This window comes from Atractosteus spatula, chromosome 14 (assembly GCF_055471065.1).
Source record: "Atractosteus spatula isolate fAtrSpa1 chromosome 14, fAtrSpa1.hap1, whole genome shotgun sequence".
In the NCBI taxonomy this organism is placed as follows: domain Eukaryota; kingdom Metazoa; phylum Chordata; class Actinopteri; order Semionotiformes; family Lepisosteidae; genus Atractosteus; species Atractosteus spatula.
The window spans coordinates 35,917,853-35,940,596 of record NC_142719.1 but is presented as its reverse complement, the minus strand read 5'-3'; the positions used below and the strand labels follow the sequence as shown (position 1 = coordinate 35,940,596).

Genomic DNA, 22,744 nt, shown 5'->3' with positions numbered 1-22,744 from the left:
CCAGGCAACAGGATTCCACAAAATTTCAGGCTAGTTACACAGGAGAAGTACTTTTGTATTATTATCGATCATTTATTGCATTGACAGATGCTACAATGCTCCATAGTAAAAAAAAAATCCAGCTAATTCCTCCTCAGTTGACAATAGAATCACAGCAGGCCATCTAATCACCCTGGAGCAGTCTGCAGTTGACACTGAGCAACCATGTGATCAGTTAAAACTGCTGCACTCTGGCTGGGTGGTTCCAGTCTGTACGGCAAAGGATTAAACCTGCTTTCATGAAAACTGTGCTTTGCCCTTGTAATGTCAAGTCTGGGAAAATGCTTTTCCCTGCATATAGCTCAATTTCCTCAGCTGCTAAGAGCCATTACTTGCCTTGCTATGGTTAAGTATAAATAGGTCCCAAAGTGCTGTTGTGTTCTGCTATACCCTTGCGTGTTTAGTTTCCTGGCCATACTGCATACATTGGCTGTTCACTGCCATTAGTGCTTGGAGAGCCTTTGTTTGCTTTTGTGTTATGTCATGAGCAAATTCCTGAAGTTGCCTGATTGTATAAAGACGCTTAACACCACAGGTTTTTCTGGGCTATAATCTTCTTTAGCTGTCAGTTTTACGCTTACCAATTCTAGCCCCCTGGGAATGTGTATCTCCTGACTGAGGGTCTCTAAGGCTTTATTAACATTAGGCCTTTGTCTGTGAAACTGAAATGTGTATTGCTTTAGTTGAGAAGATAAAGCTGAATGTCCTTTTCAAGTGCTCACTTAATGAATGTAAGTTCGAAGGGCTGAGTCACAAGATGTTTTCATTGTCTTTTAAAAGGAGAATAGGCTACACAGATTTACCCTTGAGAGAATACTTTGTGTGCTACCCCATTTCCTAAATCAAGAGTACTGCTGTATATCATCAGCTGCCAGTCTGAACTCATATGAGGTCATAAAAATCTCTTGTGATCTTTTCCATATTTTCCACAGGCTTCACTTAGAGGCTCAGAGTTTATAGTTTTATTCCAAGTTGAAAATATACAGGTGAATGACTACATTGCTAAGCACTCCATCTAATCTTAATCTCTTTCTTAACTGTTATTGTTCAAGGCTCTGAATATTAGTGCACATCTGACTAATTCATTAACAGGTCGTTTGACATAGTAATTAAAATTGTCAACTGGATCAGAAATAATTTGTTTTCATAACAGCATTAACAGCCCTTTTATCTCCTTTCCATATGATACAGTATATCTACTGAATTCCATCAGGAAAAAGCACATATTTATGTGGGAAACCTTTTCCTTTTTAAGCATTAATCACACTTTACTGTGTAACATATATTGAGTTACAATAATGTGCACATGTGCATTGAAAGCTAATGAATTCACAATTTTGCGGTAATTATCATAATGATATTTCTCTAATGTAAATGAGCCCTACTTAGCTTCATGCTAATCCTGAATTTATGAAAAATAATTAAATTACATTGCTTCAGCAGCTCTCCCTTCTTTATGCAGGTGCTGAACAATATTTTGGGCGGCTTCAGTGTTCCACGGTATTATTTCAATTTAACGTTTAATAGAGGAAACTGAAAAGCAAAAGGGAAACACGTGATTTTAAGTTATTTTCATGCTGTCTGTAATAACCATTCATTCATTTCATACAACATCCTTAATTCGACCATGAAAAAAAACCATTTTGTGTCAGTTTATGCAATCATATTGTGTTCTCCATACTGCCTAGACATCTAGTATTTGGTCTAATTTGAATGTATGTAGAAATCACAATGAGTTATGTATCAGAATGGTGGTTTTATTTAAACACAAAAAATAAAAGCCCTCTGTTCTTAGATCCAGAGTCCAGATTCCTAAAAATATCTTACAGTTGTAAGATACTTTAATTTCTTTTTACGTCTTTACTGTAGATGGCTTGATTAAAATCAGCATTGCACTGTGGTCTATTTCCTGTTTGCAAGACGTCTGTAGCCAACTTGTCTAGGTTTAAATATACTCCACTGTCATGTCTGAACATGTCTTTATGTACAGTATCTCTTCTTTCAGTAGTTAAACCCTGTTGTACTGGACTTTCTAATCAGCAGTTTTGTGCTGATTGAGCTAGAAATGCAACAGATAATCAGCTGAGCATTGACAAACAATAATTTAATTAGGCATATTTTCATAATCAAAGATTCTTCCCAGACCAGGCAATTAAGCAAATAATTGTTTTTAATCAAGGATTCACCTGAATGTTACATGTTTATCAGCTTTGGTTTATCTAAGAAAAATAATCCTGGACATTACAGATTATTTTCAGTTTCAGTGTGGTGCAAGAAGTTATTGTAAAATAGCCACTCAGCAGTAAGGTTGACTGCAATTTAACTACACATCTGTTGATCACATCTGTTCATCACCAAGGTTGCATCATTTACTATGCATTTTCATAAAATATATATGTATGATTATTTGCATATGGTTGAGCATGATGAGCTGTTCATTGTAGAGTGAGACATGAAGTGAATATTGTCCCTTTCCCTTTACACGTGAGTGAAGTATTTTATTTTTGCCTAGCATTCTTACTATAGATAACACATAACTGAGTTAAAACAAAGTGATGGACACACATATTGTAATTTGCACCTGAGCGGTATATTCCATGTTAATGGATTGGGTTCTTGGGGGGATTATGGACATGTATTCCACATATCTCTGTTCTGCCAGAGTACATAAGAATATAATGTGCATACAAGAGAATATGAGAACAGTTACAAACAAGATGAGGCCATTTAGGCCATCTAGGCAGCTCTAAGGATCTCATGGAGCCATTTCTTAAATGCAGCCAGGTATGGGCTTCAACAGTATGGCTGATTCCTCTTGTGTCCTCTGGTTTGTGTTTCACTCTTCATCCTAAGAATGCCTGCTGGGTTGACTTAACAGTGCCAACTGGTCCCAGGAGTCTGTCAGCTCTGAGATGTCCAGTGCAGTTCTGTGTTTAGTCTTGCAATCTGAGAACTGAACAGAAGCTGTATAATAAAGTCAATTTCCCACTGATGATCTAGGGTGTTAGATGTGTGGTTTCTCATGCAAGTCCTGTAGTCGGCTTAACTAACGACTTTGGGCTGTGATTAGATCCTCGATACTTCAGAGCAGAAGTCATTTGAAATCTATGAACTGCAAATGGAATGAGCAGTGAATCCAAATTAAGCTCTTAAAGTGCCAGTGCTGTCACACATGGTTTCTTCGAACACCGGAAAATCTCTCTTCACCCAAAATAATTGAAAGGCAACTGAAAAGAATTTTTCAAAAAATCTCAAGACATGTAGAGAATTAATCTATATTTTGCTGTAACCAGCAATGTTAAGGTTTAAGTATAACCACACTTTGCAGCATGAGATTATAAAAGAAAAGATTAATCTTACTTTAAGCAGCCACTTTTAATCTATATATATATTTTAAGTTTTCAATCCAGTTTCTTATACCAGTCAAATGTTTATTCTGTACATATTTGTTTGATAATATATTTTCTAAATTCTTTGTACATATATAAACTTTCCACCTGTGTGTATGTGTATGTAAATGTTTTCTAAGTACCTGCAGATAGTGGAAAGCATCAAGAGTATATATAATGTATCTGAATTGACAAGGTGCGTAGATCTCTGAATAACTTACCTTAGTACAGTGAGTCAAGATAGACTCCCATTTTGGCCTGAAGTAGCAGTTTTTTACCACCTGAAACTTCAATTTGATAAGGTTTCACTTGTTTCACCTTCATTTTAAATAGATGATTTTATATCAGAACATAGAACATAACAAAAGGGTACAAATGACACAAAGTCATCTGGCACATTTTGCTTGCATTGTTGCTAAAAACATAGCCTTCAGAGATTCTTGTGTCTTAAAGTATCCCAGCTTCAGAAAGCAGATAGTAAGCTTTTTCCAGACTCCCACAACGCTTTGTGTAAAGAATTGCTTCCTGTTTTCCATCCTCAATTTTCTGAACTTCATTTCTTGCTTTTTTCCCTAGGCCTATCTATCATTGCTGATCGATGAAGATGTTCCCATAATTGACTTGATCAATAAATACTGTACCTTGAAGAATTCTAAATACACGAATCTAACACTCTATTTTCCAGGCCAAAAAATCTGTTCCTATAAGCTGCTTTAATTGTACTTACACCAAGCAACATGAGCATTAAAAGTTTGGAAAACAGACCTGTTTGTGCTCAGGTTTCTTTGTGTATGTGTGCAATATCAGCACACAGAAAAACAGAAGTACAGCAGAAGTACTGCTTATTAGTTTACCATATAAAAGGCTTCCGTTTATTATTGTTTCTAAGTTAAGGCAGCAGAAACACTTATTTGTTTTGCAAGAAAGGCAATGCAGACATTCCCAAAGGCAAGCAGAAAGCAAACCATGGCTGATGAAACATTTTTAGCTTTTGGTTGAGATTAAAGAGGAATGGGAGCGACCGTTATTTCTCTATCAAGGGAATGGCAGACTTTCTGGGGTAGTCTGCGTGAAATTGGTTCAGTTTCACCATGGAAATGGCATCTTATCATTAGAAAAGCTACTTTCTCCTCTGGATTTATAGGGTGACCTGAAAGAGAAAGACAAATAACCCTTTCATCTTTAAAAACTGCTGAAATGAAAAGACCCTTAAGGAGACTGAGATGGAAAAAACACACATTTTTTCTCTTGCATAGGTTTGAAGGTCACAAGTAAAATGAGTTTTAGTTGATCATGACTGACTACACTGGATAGCTTTCCCTAAGTAAGCCAGTATACCCTGACTTAGTAGTTTCAATGGTTGGTATGTTGCATAACCCTTAAATTCTTGTAAGTGTTTAACTCTGTCCATTCGTTTTGTTTGCTGATGCTTTAGCAGCTTGTACTGTAATCTAATACTGAAAAGCAAGCATTTGTAATACAGTATTTCCTTGAATTAAGAAAAATGCAAAAAAATAATGTCACTTCCCTTTCTTCCACTTGTTAACTCTGATGAGAGGCTGCCCAGTCTCCCTTGTCATAGCACAACGTAGCAACAGAGTAACATAGAGCACCAGGAAAAATGAGTCTTTGATGCCTTTCCTCCTTGGTAAGGGTTATATGAATCTCCAAAGGGAAAGAGTAGAGTGACTCATCATTTGTGAAAGTGGCCGTTAAAGGGGTCAGATGTCTTGATTGAAGTCTTGTATATATGGATACATTCATGTAAGTATTTTGAGGGCCCCTAGATGATATGTCCCTCAGTTCCCCTTTTCAAAATGTTTGAATTTTGCATGATTTCATTTGTTTAGTTGTGTTTTCCCTTTAAAGAGACATATTGAGGCATCTCTTCACAGTATGACTTGCTAGCTCAGGGAATGTGTGCTGTGCTTTAAGATCACACTGTTACTTACTCTTTAATAAACCAAGCTGGAGGCTATTATCGAGTAACCTTGAATAACAAAGGCCAAGGATCTTGTTCCACTGCCGACAGCAAATTTGTTATCCTGTAAATTATGACTGGGTTCATCTTAAGTGGCAACTCTTTTCACTCACCTGCCAGCTCTACAAATTCTAGATAGAGAGAAAGGCATTGTTAGCACTCGAAAGTCTAACAGCTATTTCTGTTCACTGTTTTGCATATTTAGCATTAAAAGTGACATGAAAGGGAGGAAGGAAGAAGACAGGTGGAATGAAAAGAGATGTAGTGATTTGTGTGATTTTAAGAAGGTGCCTTCTAAAATGAAAAGTGATTGAGGGGGTGATAGACTACTTTCAGTTTTATGCATTTTTCACTGTAGGGTACAACAGGGCCTTACTGTATTTACTGATGTTTGAGTGCAGATAGGAAGTGTTCAAATCGCAAACAGAGACAGCTGAATTGGATTTGGTTCCCTGTGTGTAATTTTAAAAGCACCTTCTGTTCATGACTGCCTCCAATATTAGCTTGGTTTTTGTGGACAGAGTTTTTTTTTCCTTGAGTCGTTCTTTATTCTTATGATTAACTAAACATAAAGCAATACTGTTGGTGGTTAGGTTACAACTGAGTGTCTTTTCCAGTCTGTTTAGATGACCGACCTACCCATGAAACACCAGCTTCGTGAGGATCACAATTCTCTGAGTTCCCCATAATGAAACTGTTAGTTTTTATTTGTTTTAGTGTCGGTATTTTAGTACTGTAACTTTAGTTCAGTTGATGTTTAGGCAAAAAGGGATTAGTGCTGTTTTGTGGTTTGTTGATGTGAAAAGCTATTTCTGTCCTTGTTTAAATACTTCTACAGGTTGATAGCACTTTTAGGCCCTGTATTGTTTCAGTTAAGCATTTCAAAGATTGGTGGTAATGAAAAAACCTGTCTGGCAAGCCAACTTTGCCCTTCACTGCTACAGAGGACAAGACATGTCCTGATAACTCCAACATTCCTGCCTTGTCTTGGTTACACTGTGAGCTTGCTGATTAAAGTATTTAATCTTCCGGCCTTTCAATGTAATAGACAGTCTGACAACAAATACTATTTTATAGTAAGGGTTTTCTGAATTGTATTGTTTTCAAATATTACAGAGCAGTAAAAACTAAAAATCTAAAAAAAAATTAAATGGTGTTGTGTAACAAAGCAGTGAAATATTTTAAACATCTCTATGAATGATTCAATAATGAAAACTCTTTTTAAGTGCAAAACTATTGTCAGGTCAGGCAGTATTAAATGCTAATAAGAGAGCATTGTGTTATACAAAAAAAACCTACATAGTGACAAATGACAGTATGAATTGTATATACAAGAATGTATTTAGAATTCATGGGCTAGAGTATTAGGTTTTGAATTTATGGTGAGGTGTTTTTGGTAAATAGTATTTCTATACATATGGGTATTTTTATACAGTGATTGTGTGTTTTCCCAAAACAGCTATATTTGCAATGCTTTGTTTCTTCTAGACAGACAAAAACAAAAATATTTAGGTTTTCTTTTGGTTGCAAAGATTGCATTTGCATTAATAAAGTCTGGTTTAAACAGAAAGTATCAATGTAAGACACTAAATAGGTAGTCAACAGCCACCTCTCTGTTGATAGCGAGCGAGGTAATTGTGTTGGAAGTTGATTGATTCCAGGTGTAGGCAGTAGGGAAGAAGATAAATGGGTTCTATAGACAATGCGTTTGTAACTAACTTCCACTGAAATATAGCAGCATGAAGACCTCAGTGCTGGAGCAAGAAAACTCCAAGAGGGGAAACACAAGCTGTGGGATCTTTTAGTCAAACAGACAACAGAGCCTTTGAATTTTACACTCCCAGCTCATAAAAAAACAAAACAAGCATTTCTGTAGAATGCTCCTGCCGAGATCACAAGCGGATGGCACAGCTCTGATTGAAATCTGTCAGATGTAAGCTTGATAACCAGTTCTGTCTTCTCATATCTACACATCTGAACTGTATTAGCTTGGGGCTTTGTTCTCATCTCACAAATTGACCTCTAGCTGAGCTGCACCAATCCATCCAGCCCTTTGGTTCTCTTCTGTGTGCCTGGATCCAAGCAGCTTCCAGATGTTTCATCAAAAGCTTCAAGAATCCAGGGTCACTCATCACATGTGTTTGCATAAATACAGAAGTTTGGACAGTTTCTGTTGTTTCGCTCTGTCTACCTTAACACAAGTCTCGGTTTTCAAAGTGTATTGTTGAATCTGTAACTCAGCATGCACATGTGTTTTATCAGTGTTTTCTTTCATTTCCTACGTGGATCAGCACTTTTTGCATTTATTTTCTTTTGCTTTATTAGATTATGTGACACAGAATAACTGTCTGAACATTTTCAGGCAAGATGTTCAAATCCCTGGACCTTTCCCTGATCGTGGAGTTCATGCTGATGTTCTACAAGGACAAGCCCATCGACTGGCTGCTTGACCATATCCTGTGGGTGAAAGTGTGCAACCCAGAGAAAGATGCAGTGAGTACCTGAGCACAAGTGGAAGGGGGCCAGGGCCTGAATTCTAAAACAAACCTGTCAGCACAAGGGATATCTTTTTGTTTTCCTTTTTCTAGCTATGGTTAAAGAAGGAGATAGGAATGAAGCAAATCAATTTCTCCGTTTAAGTGAGCTGTTTGAGCAGGATAGAAAAGTTGCTTGGTTTAGATTCTTAGGCCTCCGGGCTTGGAATCCTATAAGGAAATGTAAGGATTTTTCTTTTTCTTTTTTTTTTCTTCTTAAAATATCAGACCGAGATATTTTTTAGACAGAGGTCTCATGTGGCTTCACACTTAGCTGATGTAGTGGCACAGACAAGGCAATTGATAATATGACCAAAAAAAACTGTGGCCCTGCGTCCCCCGAGATGGAGGTCTGACTCGCACGTTCTAACGTCTATATCTAAAATTCTCTTTTTGGGACTGCTTCACGAGCTGAATTGCAGTTCCTGAGATAACTTAAGGTCCATGCGGGGTCATAAAATTCACGTTGAAATGCTTGCCCATATGCAAACGTCCGTTCTAAAACAGACCAGTTAACTTCAAACTCGACAGAGTTAGAATCACCCCTTACTTTATTTGTTAAAGTGTTGGTATCGCCCAAAAGACACAACGTCTTTCGTGTCTCGGCTCACGGCAACACGACCTTAACGCAGGCAAGAACGAGGAAGTGTAGACAAACACATCCAACCTGCCCACCTTCATGCCACTTGTCTTTCAAAACACCACAGGCACCTGGGCTCCATGCTGGAGATGAAGCGCTGATTGGATAAGCAAATGCCAGGCAGGCAGCAGGGAGTGTTGTGTTGCCAAGAGAGCCTGGCTGATTCTTCTCCCCCTACCCTAAGGTGGTGTTCAGACAGTTCTGAGTTACCTGGACAGGCTGCAGAATAGAAAAAAAAGGAGAGTACAGCATAAGAAGGAATTCATAAGAAAGATCTTATCCTGTTTTCTCTGTGACTCCCTTAGAAACACTGCGACAGACAGAAGGCTAACCTGAGGATTCGCTTCAAGCCGTCTCTCTTCCAGCATGTGGGAACTCACTCTTCACTCGCTGGGAAGATCCAGAAGCTGAAGGTTAGTTTAAGCAGCGATTCATTGCATCTGCGTTTCCTTTTTCTTTTCTTGGCTCCTTGGGAATCCCGTTAAGACCCAGTCTGAGAAGTTCTGAATGGCAAAGAAATCACAAAACAGTTTATTTCACAAATTCTGTTCAAAACACACTTCACACAGAGGATGCCTGTAACAGAAACAATTACATATGATTCCCCAAAAATGACATACAGATGTTAAGGCATTCAGTAATGAGTCTTATCTTAAGAAATTAAGATAACATTAGGCACTCCAGACATGATTTAAAGAAAAGCATTTATTGAATCCTTGAATTTTTATCTTAGAATGCATTTCTTTTAATGAAAATGTAGTTTACAGGAAGCAAAGTTGTTTTACATTCTGGTCATTGATCAAATGTTTATTGATTTTACCGCTGTAAGGTAAGATGGAATTTCATAAGCTAGGTATTGGCTCCCCTGTGTGGTGGAATTATGCACAATGAATGAATTTGTGCCAGGACAAAGACTTTGGGAAGCAAACTCTTCACAAAGGTCATGCCAACCCCCCTGCTGAGGTAACCACCAGTCTCAAGACCTACCAACACTTCACTCTGGAGAAGGCCTACCTGGGCGAGGACTTCTTCTGGGCATTCACCCCTGTGGCCGGAGACTTCATCCGCATTCGTTTCTTCACGCCAGTGCGCATCGAGAAGTGAGTATTTTACTGTGTTTCTCACCTTTGCAGCTCCCAGAAACTGCCTGCAAAAACACGTTGCAGGCTTAATTTAGCCTTAACACTTCTGGAACCAAATAACGGTTCTTTACATCTTTACACCTTTCTGTCACAAATTACTGAGCAAAAAAGGACCTCTACCCTGTATCTCCTCATACATTCTAGGTTTGAAGACAAATTATCTGCCCCTTTATTCACAATAATCTAAATTATCATGCGCTGTTGTTTTTGTTGTCTGGTACAGAGCACAAGCTCGGTGGGATTCATTATAGACTGTAAAGTTTCATTCTTCTTCTGCTCCCTGTAGGTACTTCTTCCGCAGTGGAAACATAGAACACCCAGGGGACAAGCTCTTCAACACCACTATAGAGGTTCTGCCATTCGATGTGAGTTGGCAACAACCACGTAGAGCAGAAATGCAGGATTTCAGCCTCATAGGTTTCTCTAAGCTTTGTGCCTTTGACTGGTCTAGTCACCTGACTCCTTCTGAGTTTTTAAGCTTTAAACTCTAATAACCCCCCACAGTCACTAGTAAAAGTAGGCTGCGTAAACGTATCTCACATTTGTCAAGACCTGTATTTTTACCCGATTTGTGTAACCAGACCCAATCACCAACTTTGCTGGTTTGACCCAACAAACCATTATGGAAAGCAAGTGAAAAAATGGACTGGAGATAATATACCAGCCTCTTTATTGCCACATAAATCAATACAATAACACTATGTAGGCAGAAATAAAAGAATGCATTTATTTTTTCAAATCAGTTGCTGATCACTGGTAGCACCTACAGCATGGTGTGAGCACATACAAGGTTATGTGTAAAGATACAATAAACCACTACCCATTTTAAAACATATATGGTGATATTTGTAGGTTTTTTACTTTTGCTATCTTATCCCCATGTATACTGAACACATTTCTGTATTAGATAAAAGCAGCCCTTGATGTCTGTGTGCATATGCCCAAATACGACCAAATTATTCATTATTCAGTTTCATAGATGAAGTCAAATCAGGCTTCTCTTTGCAATAATTACAAATGCTTTTTAAGAAGATGTAATACAATTTGGTAATGTCAGTTTGCAACAAAAAGATTATTAGTATAATTTTCAAAAAGAAATATTTTGCACTTGAGTTGTTTTCCTCTTGTTGAAAAACTGGACTGGTCTGTAGTTACTTTTGGAAATCACATTGCAAAGTTCTTGAAATAGCTTCAAACATTATTTCGTATTTCAATGCGATTGGAAGCTTTGTACTTTATCAAAAGGGTTGCAACTGTTGCAATTCCAAAAAGTATAATTAAAAACTGATAACAAGAAAAGAAAGTAGTTTTAAATCTGATGTAATAGCTGTTATTACTGTTTAAAAACCACTGTATAATGACTGTGAGTCTTATACTTTAGGTAGTAGTATAATACTTAACTAAGTGTGCTTACTGTGCTTGTTTCCTACAAAGTAAAGTGGAAATTACATTCAAGTGTTTGATAATAAGCATATGGTAAAAAACACTGCTTGGTCAAAATACGGATAAATAGTGATTCTTAAACTGAATTTTGCAAACATTGAAATTTTAAGGACTGTGTTTATGAATTCTGAATAGGAAAAAAATGAAAACTGCAATCTTTAGGGGCAGGTAGCAAATAAAACTGTCTAACAAATTATTAGTTAAGTCAAAATACAAAAACTCCAGTTTAAAAGAAAACCAGGTGACACCGGGATTATTGGTACCAGGATTAATAAACCCTTACATACAGTAGCAAGAATGTAGCTTTGGGATAAGATCCTGCATCACAATTTGTCTAAAGCATTCTGGACCGCTAATGTGTCTGTTCCCAGAATGTACAATCTGAGAAAGAGGCTCTGAAAGATGGAAGGGAGAAAACACCTAAGTACCACAGAACTGAAGATGGTTTTATCAGAATTGGTAAGTCCAGTTGTTTCTCTAGAGATACTGTTTTTAAAAGTTTATATTTCCCCACATACACACAAATCATGATGTTTAAACTAATGATGATAACAACCATTTTGTCTCTTAAAAAGATTAACATAAAGGATGAAGCCTATTCTTCATTATTATTATTCACCAGTCTGTATTCTGAATTAGTGTGTGTTTATTGTCAATATTCAATCTAAATTACAGACTGTTGTAATTATGTACATTCTGCTGCTGCATGATAATGAAATCTTCTATTGCATGGTACATTGTCATGCAATAGCAGATTTCACAATCACTTCTTTTTATAGATTTCACCTATAAAAATACTATAAAACAGATCAACTTTGTTACCTCTACCTGTAGCTTTTTGTCATAAACCATTGGGAATGTTGCTATGGCAGCCCTTAACCACTTACAGTATTAAAAACAATCATTTAAAAAAAAAATAACTCAAACATTATTCCTTTTAAAGCTCCTTATGTTGAAAGTGTTGTATGAGTAATTATCTGGACTGTTTTCTTTTAAAATAGAAGAATGCATGCAGAATAACCCTTGGTATAAGGCAATATTCTGACATTATCTAGATAATGTTATACTCCCATAAGGAATCAGGATACATTTGGAAAAATGTTACATTATTCTTGGCTGCGGGCATCCTATTATTCAACTAATAATAAAAATGGAGTTGCTAAAGGCTGGTTCTAAATGTGCACAACAGACATTAGCAGAGAGAGAGATCCAAAAGACTACAGTCATTACAATTCATCTTAAATTAACAGAAACACTCAGCTGTTTATTAAGTGAAAAGGAGAAAACAACTTGGTTGAATATTGACTCGTGTGTATACAGTGACTGAAATAAATTTTGATAAGCGAGTAGAAGCAAAAATAAAAACATGTGAAAGAGAAGAGAAAAAATGTCTGAATCTTTTTTCCATCAGGGAACTGAATCCAGTGGTTGTTTAGTGTTTGGATAAAATTGAAAAACAAATCCAATAGCCTCAGAATTTTGATGTTTCATTTTTTTTTCAGTTCCGGGTGCATTAGGGAATTAGTGCAAGTTTAAAATAAACCTTCAGGAGGATTCAAAACCTTCTGTACAAATACAAACTTCCCTCTACGTCATACAAAAATATGTTAGTGTTTTGACTTTTTCATACCTGCTTTTTCTATTATAAGGGTTGTCTTCATTTAGGTTTTGCAGTTACGTCCTGGAGACAGAGTATTTTCTGTTCTGAGCAAAAGCAGAATTGAATATCACCCTTAGTTCTCTCCAAATGAGTCAGTCCCCAAGTGTGACTAATATCAGAATGGGAAGCTTTTTGTAGTAGCAACAGTTCCTTTCAGTTATTTTTCAGTTGTTACCTAAGCCTACCACATGGTCTGCTCAGGTAGGAGAGGTAAGAGATTCTCAGTCAGAGGCTTTGTAAGCCTCTCTGTCTCCCTGCCTTGCTGATGTCTCTGCTGTGACACTAGAGACACTCTATGAAAGTAGAGTAGACACTCACAGATCCTTTAAACACCCCATGTTAGTGGGTAATTTGTTCTTATTTATTCTTTTGTACACATGGATTACGTGCCAGTGGACATGTACGTGGCCTCTGAGTAAATACATATGATAATGCATTTTGCTTTAAAATTGGATATGCTTTTTGTTTTCGGATTTCCACATTGATGATGTGTCAAACCATGCCCCTGGAGAGCCCCAGTGTAGCAGGTTTTTGTTACATGCTGGACTAGGAACAACAGCACAAGTCTTTACGTCGACAGAAAATCTGGCACTGCAGTACTTACATTTTCTTTTGTCTGCAAACAAAAATAAAAAGGGAAATAAACTACTTCCTTTCAAAGGTGGAAAAACAGCCTATGATCTCTAAGAATGGTTTAATTCGGCTCACTTTCTACCACTTTCTATTTGGCCCATTGTCTTATTCTGTCTTTGAATGAGACAGAATTCATCCAGTCGCAGTTTTATAGGTTGTTTAATAAAGTCGGCAACTTCTAAAGACCTAGAATAATTAGACTGTGATGAATTAAATAGGTCACTACCATTTTAAACAGGTAGTGAATTAATTTAGGGATAATTTGGTGCAAAAATTAAATTACCCTTTAGCCCATAGCACTAGAGTTCTCTTAACTGTGCAAATTACTTGCTTAATTGATTCCTAAAGTCCAAGTGTTCCTAATATTAAAAAACAGTGTGATTCAGAGTGACCTGTAAGACTAAATGGATCAAAGTTCTACTGCACTTACTAATGAGTAGTAAAGTGGGAATGCAACTGTAAACAACGACAACGACAACAATAATAATAACAATAATAATAATAATATCTTACACTTATATTGCACTTTTTTTGGACACTTCACTCAAAAGGCTTTACAGGTAATAGGGAATCCCCTCCACCACCACACATCAGTGGGGAGGAGAACAGAGTAATGAAGCCAATTGATAGACGGGGATGATTAGTAGACCATGATTGGTAAAGGCCAGGACACTGGGGTTACATCCCTGCACTTTTTGAGGAACGTCCTCAGATTTTTAATGACCACCGAGAGTCAGGACGTCGGTTTTAGGTTTCATCCAAAGGATGGTGCCTTTTTTACAGTATAGTCTCCCCATCACTATACTGGGGCATTAGGACCCTGACAGACAGCAGGGTGAGACTCCCTGCTGGTCCCACTAACACCTCTTCCAGCAGCAGCCTAAGCTTTCCCAGGAGGTCTCCCATCCAGATACTGACCAGGCTCACACCTGCTCAGCTTCAACGGGCTGACAGTTGTCGGTTGCAGGGTGATATAGCTGCTGGCTATGCTGGATAAACACATTATGGTGGTAGGCTACTATTCTGTAGTCAGCCCTTGTGTATAACTAAGAAATGAAATTGAAATTTGCAAGTATATTTGTATGTCAAAAATACAAGTGTTTTTTATTTGTTGTGTTTTACAATACAATGCAAACCAATTGTCTCGGTGTGTTTAAGGAATATTTCCATGAGGCTTTTGCCTGCCTCCTCTAAAACATGGATGTCGTCAACCTTTCTCAAGGACATTTGTTCTCAAGGACATCTCGGGGGCTGCATAGCCAAGCCTTTTACCAGTCCTCACATGTCATTTCCTTTTCTGTGGGCTCATAATAACAATATTAACGGCTCATCGGGGCATACAACTCGCATCAGTGTAATTTATACGGGAAGCATAAACAAACTCATTGCTCTTGAAAATTGCAATATGGATTCTCCCTTTGAGTCCCGGTTCATTAACAGAATCAGATGCAGCTCCCGCACGGTTCTCATGCGTGAAGCCATTTCAGAGACTCTGCGATATCCTCTTTATTTCAGATTTGATGCCTTTTCTGTTCTGATCTTTTGTGGCATGTATATGGCAGATAATCCTGCAGATGCCAGCAGGGATAAAGAATGCGACAGAATCAGTATGATATCACTGTCATTTCCCCAGACACGGTTTTGCACTCAATCGAGGTATTACCAACCTGACTTGAGGCCACAGCAGAATCATATTAACTTGATTTGAAATGGAGTGAATGTGATTTAAAGTAGCCCCATACAATTACCCGTGTTACCACAATGACAAAAATGTCATGTAATGTCGTTTGCTTACAGAAATACAAAAGGGGCTCAAGATGATCTGTGCTGATATATTGGACGTACTGTAGATTGTCCTCACCTTGCAGGCATGACTAGACGATGCCCAGTTGTGTCTTACAGGGACTTTCTTGAATGGGATTGCTGAGGGTGAGGTGGACACCTCCTTTGGGCCTCTGGAGGCCATCCGTCTGTCTGTACTGACCGACTCCCCAGTCTGGGTTATCCTTAGTGAGGTAGGTCTGTCAGCCTGCTTATCTCTGGCTCTACACAACAGTTAAATGCATGACACAGCACTGAAACAAAAGGAGACCAGTCGGCGGCTCAGACAGGTTTCTAAAAACATCTCCTTCTGCAGATTTCACTCTGGTGACGTGCTGTGCAACTTTTCCACATCCTTCAGCCTAAAAGGGATTTGCTGCTGGCTTAGGTCTGCAATCTGGTCTGAAATGCAATTTCTTGATAAGAACTAGGTCTGCCATGTCATGTAAAAAGGTACAAGGGGCTTTGATTATAATTACATGGAACGTACAGAACGTTTTTGTAAAACTCCTAGCAGGGGTTGATATTATGATGGCCATGTTATGATGTGACAGAAAATGCATTTTTTCATTTGTTGCTTTGTTTTCATTCAGAATCCAAACTACTTGAAAACAAGAAGTTCTATTCATAGTTCTTTCGATTTAAGAGAGTGCTAGTAATTAGTTTGTACGCTTCAGCCGCATTTAGAAACAGGTACCGTATGTATGGTAAATAATTTCAGACTTGTATTTTATTCCTTCTGTAATGACAGCTGAAGAACTGCTTTCTTCTCTAAGGTCAGTCTTTCTCACCCTGAGATTTACAAGACAAGGAATGGAGTGGGTTGTGAAAGCAAAGTCTTAAAAATAGTCAAACCAAAAAGCATTACTTGCCTAGGATGACAGTGCTGTGCGTGCTCTGCTTTCACTTTTTCCACCTTTCCTAAATTCTTAAAATGAATGACCCTTAAAGAAAAATGCATTTCTTAAATATGGTATTGAAAAACCTGAAAATAATGGCTTTTATCTTTCTTTGCCTGTTTCAGATATTCATTAAGAAAGCTGAGTGACATCAGCCAAATACCTCTAGAGTTCACAGACCCTTCAATGGAGGATGGGAGTCTTTGCACCTAGTCAATTGAAATCTTCAGTAACTAGTATCTCTAGTGTGGTGTGAGTACTCCCCCTGCTGGCCAGAAGGTGGCTAGCAGGATGAGCTGGAACTGCCAGCTAAATATGTGAGGACCTGCCAGACTTGTAAAACAAAGACACAAGGAAGAAGAAGCTGTATTTTATAAGCTGTAATTATGTGTATATAGGTTTATGTTCTGAATAATTGTATTTACACTGGTGATATGGATGGGCTTGCTGGATTGCTTGCCCAATAAAAAAGTAAAATGCTGCTTCAGAATGGAAGACTTTACACAGTGTAACCCAGGTTACCCACTGACTAAAAATTGATTGCATTGCCTTTGAAAATGAAACCTTTAACTGTTAAATTATGTAAGATTATATAAAAAAGTGCTGTTGTTTTTTTTGCCAAAATTTAATTTAATTATTTTTATTTATGATTTTTTAACTAGATATACATACATATATTAAAATAAATCTTCCACCGTAAACCCCCTCACTGCCAGATGATATTTAGAAAATTAAAAGCCCTGCGAAATAAGGTCTGAATGCTTGCACTCTAAACATCAGATTTTTTACATGGCTAGTTTGTAAAGACCTTTTCAAACACCATTGTTAAAATGTTTCTTATCTTATTCTTCACTAGTAGCTTTTTTTGTGAATGGAAGCATTGTGGATGTTGTCTTTTATCCATTTTAAATTTGCCTTAATACAACATGAACTCAGAGCTGCATCAACGAACTAAATAATACAACAACATACAGATTCAAACAGACCCTAAAGCACCTTTAATTCCTATTGAGGAAATGCTGTTTACAGATAAAAGTACATATCATTTTAGGAGCTGCAGGCATGTTTGAGTGTTTTCAAAATTTATTTTGCTTTATTACTGGCTGGTATAAGAGAAAAGACATTAAAGGTATCATATTGAATATCACATGCTGTAGATAATGATTAAATACATCTTTAAGATGTAAAGTTGTGCAATGAATAGGTCTAAAATAAATAGATATAGTAAAAACAGATATTTGGAGGTTAAGAAAATATAGATGGATACCATGCTTAGTTTGTTGACACTATTATTTGAAATCTGTGGACAGCCTAATCTGCATTTTATAAAATTATAAAAATTAAGTGAATGTCAAAGTTTCACACACAACAACACACAAAATAAAATGTTATTAATATATCCGGTGTTCCAAAGGGTGTGGGTGGTCGTGTTGCGTGTCTGGCACAGAAACTTTGGTATTGGTCACAGTCTCAAGACTTAAAGCTGCATATCAGGTTTGTTCCCTTAAACCAGAATTTTTTACTTTCAAATTTTAGTAAAATTGGCCTGAGAGATGAGCAGGTTTGCAGGAGCACACCTGGGTAAGTGCACTTCCTATTAAATACAGTATGCAGCATCAGTGGATGTGTTATAACAGAACGGAGATCTTGGAAAATGTCTAGAGGCAGCCAAAGGCACAGTGTAGAGAAGGCACCCACATGTATATCTAGGGGTCAACCTTAAGTCTAAGACATGATTGTTTATCCAACTACAAAATGAAATAAAATTGTAAAATTGGTTCGTAAATGCTTTTAATACTGTGTTTGCAGCAAAATTGAGGAAGTCATAGAAGAAAGTAAGCAGTTCTGTCTTCTTGTTAATTGCATTGGTGGAGACATTATTCTTGCAATTCACCTGTAATTAAGCAGTCTTTTAAACAACATCTTTATGTCAGGACAATACATTCCACAACCATGTCAAAAATAACTTTCCTCTCAGAGGATGCTTTTGTTTTTGGAACAATTTTGTCTGTATTGCTACATAGAGGGTAATGTTTGCTTTACAAAACTGGGAATCAAGCAAATAAACACATACTCTGGGGCTTCAGACCAGCACAACCAGTAAAGATGCAGGCTCAAAGTACTGAGTGGGATCATAGGTCCAGCTTTGACCAGATGACCTTATTAGTCAATTTTGACCGGACTACCCAATCAGCAGCGTGCAATTGGCAGAACTTTAGGGGAGTAGTGTTTCCTTGACTTGCCTCACAACAACAACTCCTTGTACCCACCAGGAGTCATATCAGTGAGAAACACATCCCACCTCCTGCAAGCACTCACCTACTCATTCTCCCTTAAGGCACTGTGAAGTTTGGAACTTGCAAAAAAGACAAATAGCTCTAAACACAGGTGATTCCAGCCTGGAGGGGGTTAAATAAATTAGAAAACTGTTGTGGATTTCAAATAAAAATCAACATATATTTCTGGTTATTTTAGAATTTTATATCTCAGATGTTTTGATGGACTATAAACCTTGTAGGATTTAATGCTTAAACCTGCTTGACAATGCTTTTGGCCTGAGGAACCAAAATGATTGCACAGAAAAGCTCTTAATAAATAAAAGCCCACAACACTGCCATTTTCTTTTTAAAGAGGGTTTTTTAATAGATTTTTAGTGACTTAGAGAATAATATGTTCTCCAAAGGGTGCTTTATCTTCTTACTTTAACTTTTTGCACAACTGAAAATACAAGTCCCATTTGACATCTTGATAGCTGTTCAGTAGGTTGTAACAATAAGGGTGTTTTTCAGGTTTTTAAAGTGCTGTCTGACAATTATGTATCAGCTTTTCTTTTCTCACATAGAGACAAGGAGCAGTACCACTGCGTTTTTGAATGTATAACTGGAAAAGGCTTTGCAAATAAAAAGAAGCTCCATTAACTGGGAACATTTAACAAATTCTCATCAAGATCTTTCCACTCAGCAAACTGTATAATATTTTGCCATTGCCTTGACTGCCAGTGAGACAAAGGGAAAACAGGAAAAAAAAACATAAATTAAAACCTAGAACTAAATTGTGAACTTTTATTAATAGTATTAACAATAAACTTTATTTTATTTAGCACTTTAAAGGCAATAATCACAAAGCACTTTTGAAGGTGCTGAATAAAATAAGGTTTATTATTAATAGTAGCTAACATTCTCTTTTTCTGCTTTTCTCCAGCAAAATGGTTACAATGTGTATTTGTTTTTATGTCATATTTGTTGCATCCCATTGAGAGTGTGTTGACTTACTTCTTGTTTTTCCTTTGTGTCTACTGAACATAACACTGCATTTAAAATGTGCCTCCTTTCTGGCATTTTGATATGAAGTCAAACAAAAAAAAAAAACTTGGAAAAAATTAGAGTTTCCAAATGTATCAGAGATTAGGGTTGGATATTGGGATGGGAGAACACAGAGATTTTGTGTTCAATGTTGAACACAAAGGAAAAAATACATTTACAGAGTAATCTGTTTTGCTACTTAAGAGTATGAAGGTAATTCATTTACAGTACTCCTACATGCACTAAATGTTCAAAATTAGGATTTTTTTTTTATATTTGGAAGAGTATTCCCTTCATATAGTCTACATTTCCCATTAACTGATTCTGAGGTTATTGTTGTACTGGAGTTCATACAATTGTTTTGGGGGAAGGGGAGTTATTTGACATGTTTAACTAACAACTCCTACAGTATACAGTATATGTTTTGAGATGATTGAGAAATCCCAGAGCCAAACTATAATGATGACAGTAATTATTTCACTCCCATCATGATGGTTTGCTGCTGGACATAAAGATATAATCCAGCATTCAATCATTTCCCCCAGTCCCTAGGAGGAAGAAATTTGTCAGAATTTTTTAGCATGCCACAGAGCAAAGTAAGCAGATAGAAAAATAAAGATGTCTGCATTGCGTCTAAAATTCAACAAGTGAACAGTTGAAGAAGTAAAAAAAAAAATGTTTTAATTTATGTTAGAAATTGTTACTGCTTAGGACACGTGGATATGGATGGGTCACGTAAAAATATTAATCTCCTATCCAAGAGATCCCAGATACTCTACTAACTATAGTATAGGATTTTGAAATCATAAAAAAACATTTTAGTATCTAAAATGTAAGACAGTGTAGCTCACTTACTTTAAATAATATTCTGTTTTGTTTTCTGGCTGGTATTTTAAGTAAAAATGTATAGCATAAGTAACTTGCTATCTAAAAGGAAGTGAGTTTTACGGTTTCCACTTTCGCTTCCAAAATTAGCTATATTATCCTGAATTAAAGCACTTTGCATGAAAAATATAATTGGACTAGGGAGAGTGCAAACATTGTCCATAGTTGTAGTTGTTAATGGGAAATGTAGCCAGCAAGCTACTGCTTTCAAAGACACTATGTTAACGTGGCATCTGATTAGACACACACCAGTTACCATGGTACTGATGGGTCTTTTTAAATATCATGCCCCTGTAATCCTGTAAGGTTCCGTTTGATTTAACTTTAATTTTGTTTTCTGTCTCTGAAGTCTCTCCTGACCTATGCACACTTTGATTTGGCTGGGTACCCAATCTACAGTTCCTGAACCTCTCAAGCTCAGTTTGAAGCCAAACTATATCGGTGCAGTAATCAATATATGAATTGTATTTTAATGAACGACTTGATTAGCATTTCCATATTGGTCTGTCTTTGGGTTTAGAAAGATTTTTCTCAGATCTTCTCCGTTCTTTCAACAGAAAGGAAATATCTTACTTTGTTCTTGCGAGTTTTGGTCTGTGTATTGCATCATACTACACTATATAAAAGTGGTTTTACTCATTTTACTTTCATCATTAGAAATGGCTTTTGTGTGCTGAAAGAGAAGATACCAGTAAAATCTACCCATAATAAGCAAACTGCATAGAAACTGCACCTTTAAACCATCAATGAGTAAAAAGAAAAGTTCAAAAATCAATTCTATACATCCAGATTATGTAATGTCAGTCCATAGATGTGGTGAATGGCCTTGTCTCCTTTGTAAACTTTATTATTTCTCAGTGCTTGAGTACTGAATGATGAATGTATGTGATAAAGTTCCAAAATGAAGCTCAAAATCCTCAAAGAACATTCCACAGACTTGCCTTCCTCTTACAAAAATCTCCCAAAATTTGCAATAGTTCCCGTGACACCGTATGGTATAAAGCGGTTTGGCAAATGACATGACATGACATTTTTAATATTTGGGAAACACTGAGAAAAAATGTTTAGTTAGATGTTGATAATGAAACCTCTGAGGTGAATTTATTTCTTTGAGAATATACAGAAGACTTCAGTCTGACACATCTAGTATTCTGGCAGCAAGGGGGTGAAAAATAAATCTCAAGCTCTTGTTTTGCACTGGTGCTGAGCTTCATGTTTCTGAAAGTGTGGCGGGGCCAATCAAATTGCGAGGAGCTGGAGATGAGATGGGAATCACCTGCAGAACAAAGGTGTGCATTTTATTCCCCCACAATCTCTTTTTCTGAGATGCACTGGAATGCATATCTATGATAATGTGTGTTGTATTTTGTATAATTTAGATAAACTATATTTCATGTTATCTTCTATCCAATTTGTGAATTGTAATAAAACAAACTGAAATCACAGAAAAGAGGATTTTTTTTCCTTTTCTTTGGACGTTACAAACCCTTTCTCTGACTTTCTCTGAGATGGATGAAAATGTGGAATGCTTCTGTTCGGTGTACAGGCTCAGCAGCTGAAGTCCCACAAACATGATTCAGAAGACAGGGGTTCTGCTCAGACTGTAAAGGTCAGTACAGCATAGTGTACTGGCAGTGTGTTCCACACTCAGGTTTTTCATATATTGTCACCATCCAATAAAGGCCAGATCTGGCCTTTTGCCATAACATTCCATATGAAACATGTGTTCCGGCTCTTCAGGAGCAACACTGTATATTTCCTCCAGTGTGCCCAGCAGTGAAGGGTACAAAATTATTTTCTGTACTGGCAGACCTCCTCACTTGACATTGAGGTACCTATGCATCTAAATATGTCACGTAAGGTAAGAGAGAAGAGGGAAGGTGTGCATGGAATAAGGTGTGGTGTGGCATAATATTTATACGTTTATTTCTGAAGTTGTAGATTTAGTCAATTTAAGTTTTGTATTGGTCCTCCATTTAAAGGTGCTATCTTAAAGTGTACATGGCTGGTGGCCCTGAAGTCAACAGGTGGAATTCAGGGTGACATCATACATTGTGAATAAAGATTATTTCACGAGACATGAAAATTATTGACAGAGGGAGAATTGTGTTTTACGTATAGTGTCTGTAGTTTGTGATGTACCATCGACAATCGTCCATAGTAACGGTTTTGGCTCTACACATTTTGAAACATTCCCAGTTTCTGATGATAGAAGATTGGGACACAATCGGAGTATTCTAGACTAACCTGGCAGTATGGAGGAGTGGTTAGGGCTCTAGGCTCTGGACTCTGGACTCAAAGAGTTCTGTTGTGCCCTTGAGCTACAAAACTCCTTCAATAAAATCCAAGGTTGAATGAACAGAATGTGACTGGTTT

General features: G+C 37.1%; 1 protein-coding gene across 2 annotated transcripts in view; it reads left to right on the top strand.

Moving 5' to 3' along the window:
- Positions 1–21,818, top strand: part of mgat4b (alpha-1,3-mannosyl-glycoprotein 4-beta-N-acetylglucosaminyltransferase B) — a 110,579-nt gene extending 88,761 nt beyond the window's left edge. The window contains exons 9-15 of one of the 2 annotated variants that reach the window (XM_088932181.1): positions 7,772–7,902; positions 8,889–8,996; positions 9,490–9,683; positions 10,012–10,090; positions 11,540–11,627; positions 15,364–15,476; positions 16,307–21,818. In XM_088932181.1, coding sequence (XP_088788307.1) covers positions 7,772–7,902; positions 8,889–8,996; positions 9,490–9,683; positions 10,012–10,090; positions 11,540–11,627; positions 15,364–15,476; positions 16,307–16,330 — 737 coding nt within the window. In that variant the 3' untranslated portion in view covers positions 16,331–21,818. The remainder of the gene's footprint in view (positions 1–7,771; positions 7,903–8,888; positions 8,997–9,489; positions 9,684–10,011; positions 10,091–11,539; positions 11,628–15,363; positions 15,477–16,306) is intronic. The other variant, XM_088932182.1, reaches the window with a different exon arrangement.
- The last annotated feature ends 926 nt before the right edge of the window (positions 21,819–22,744 follow it).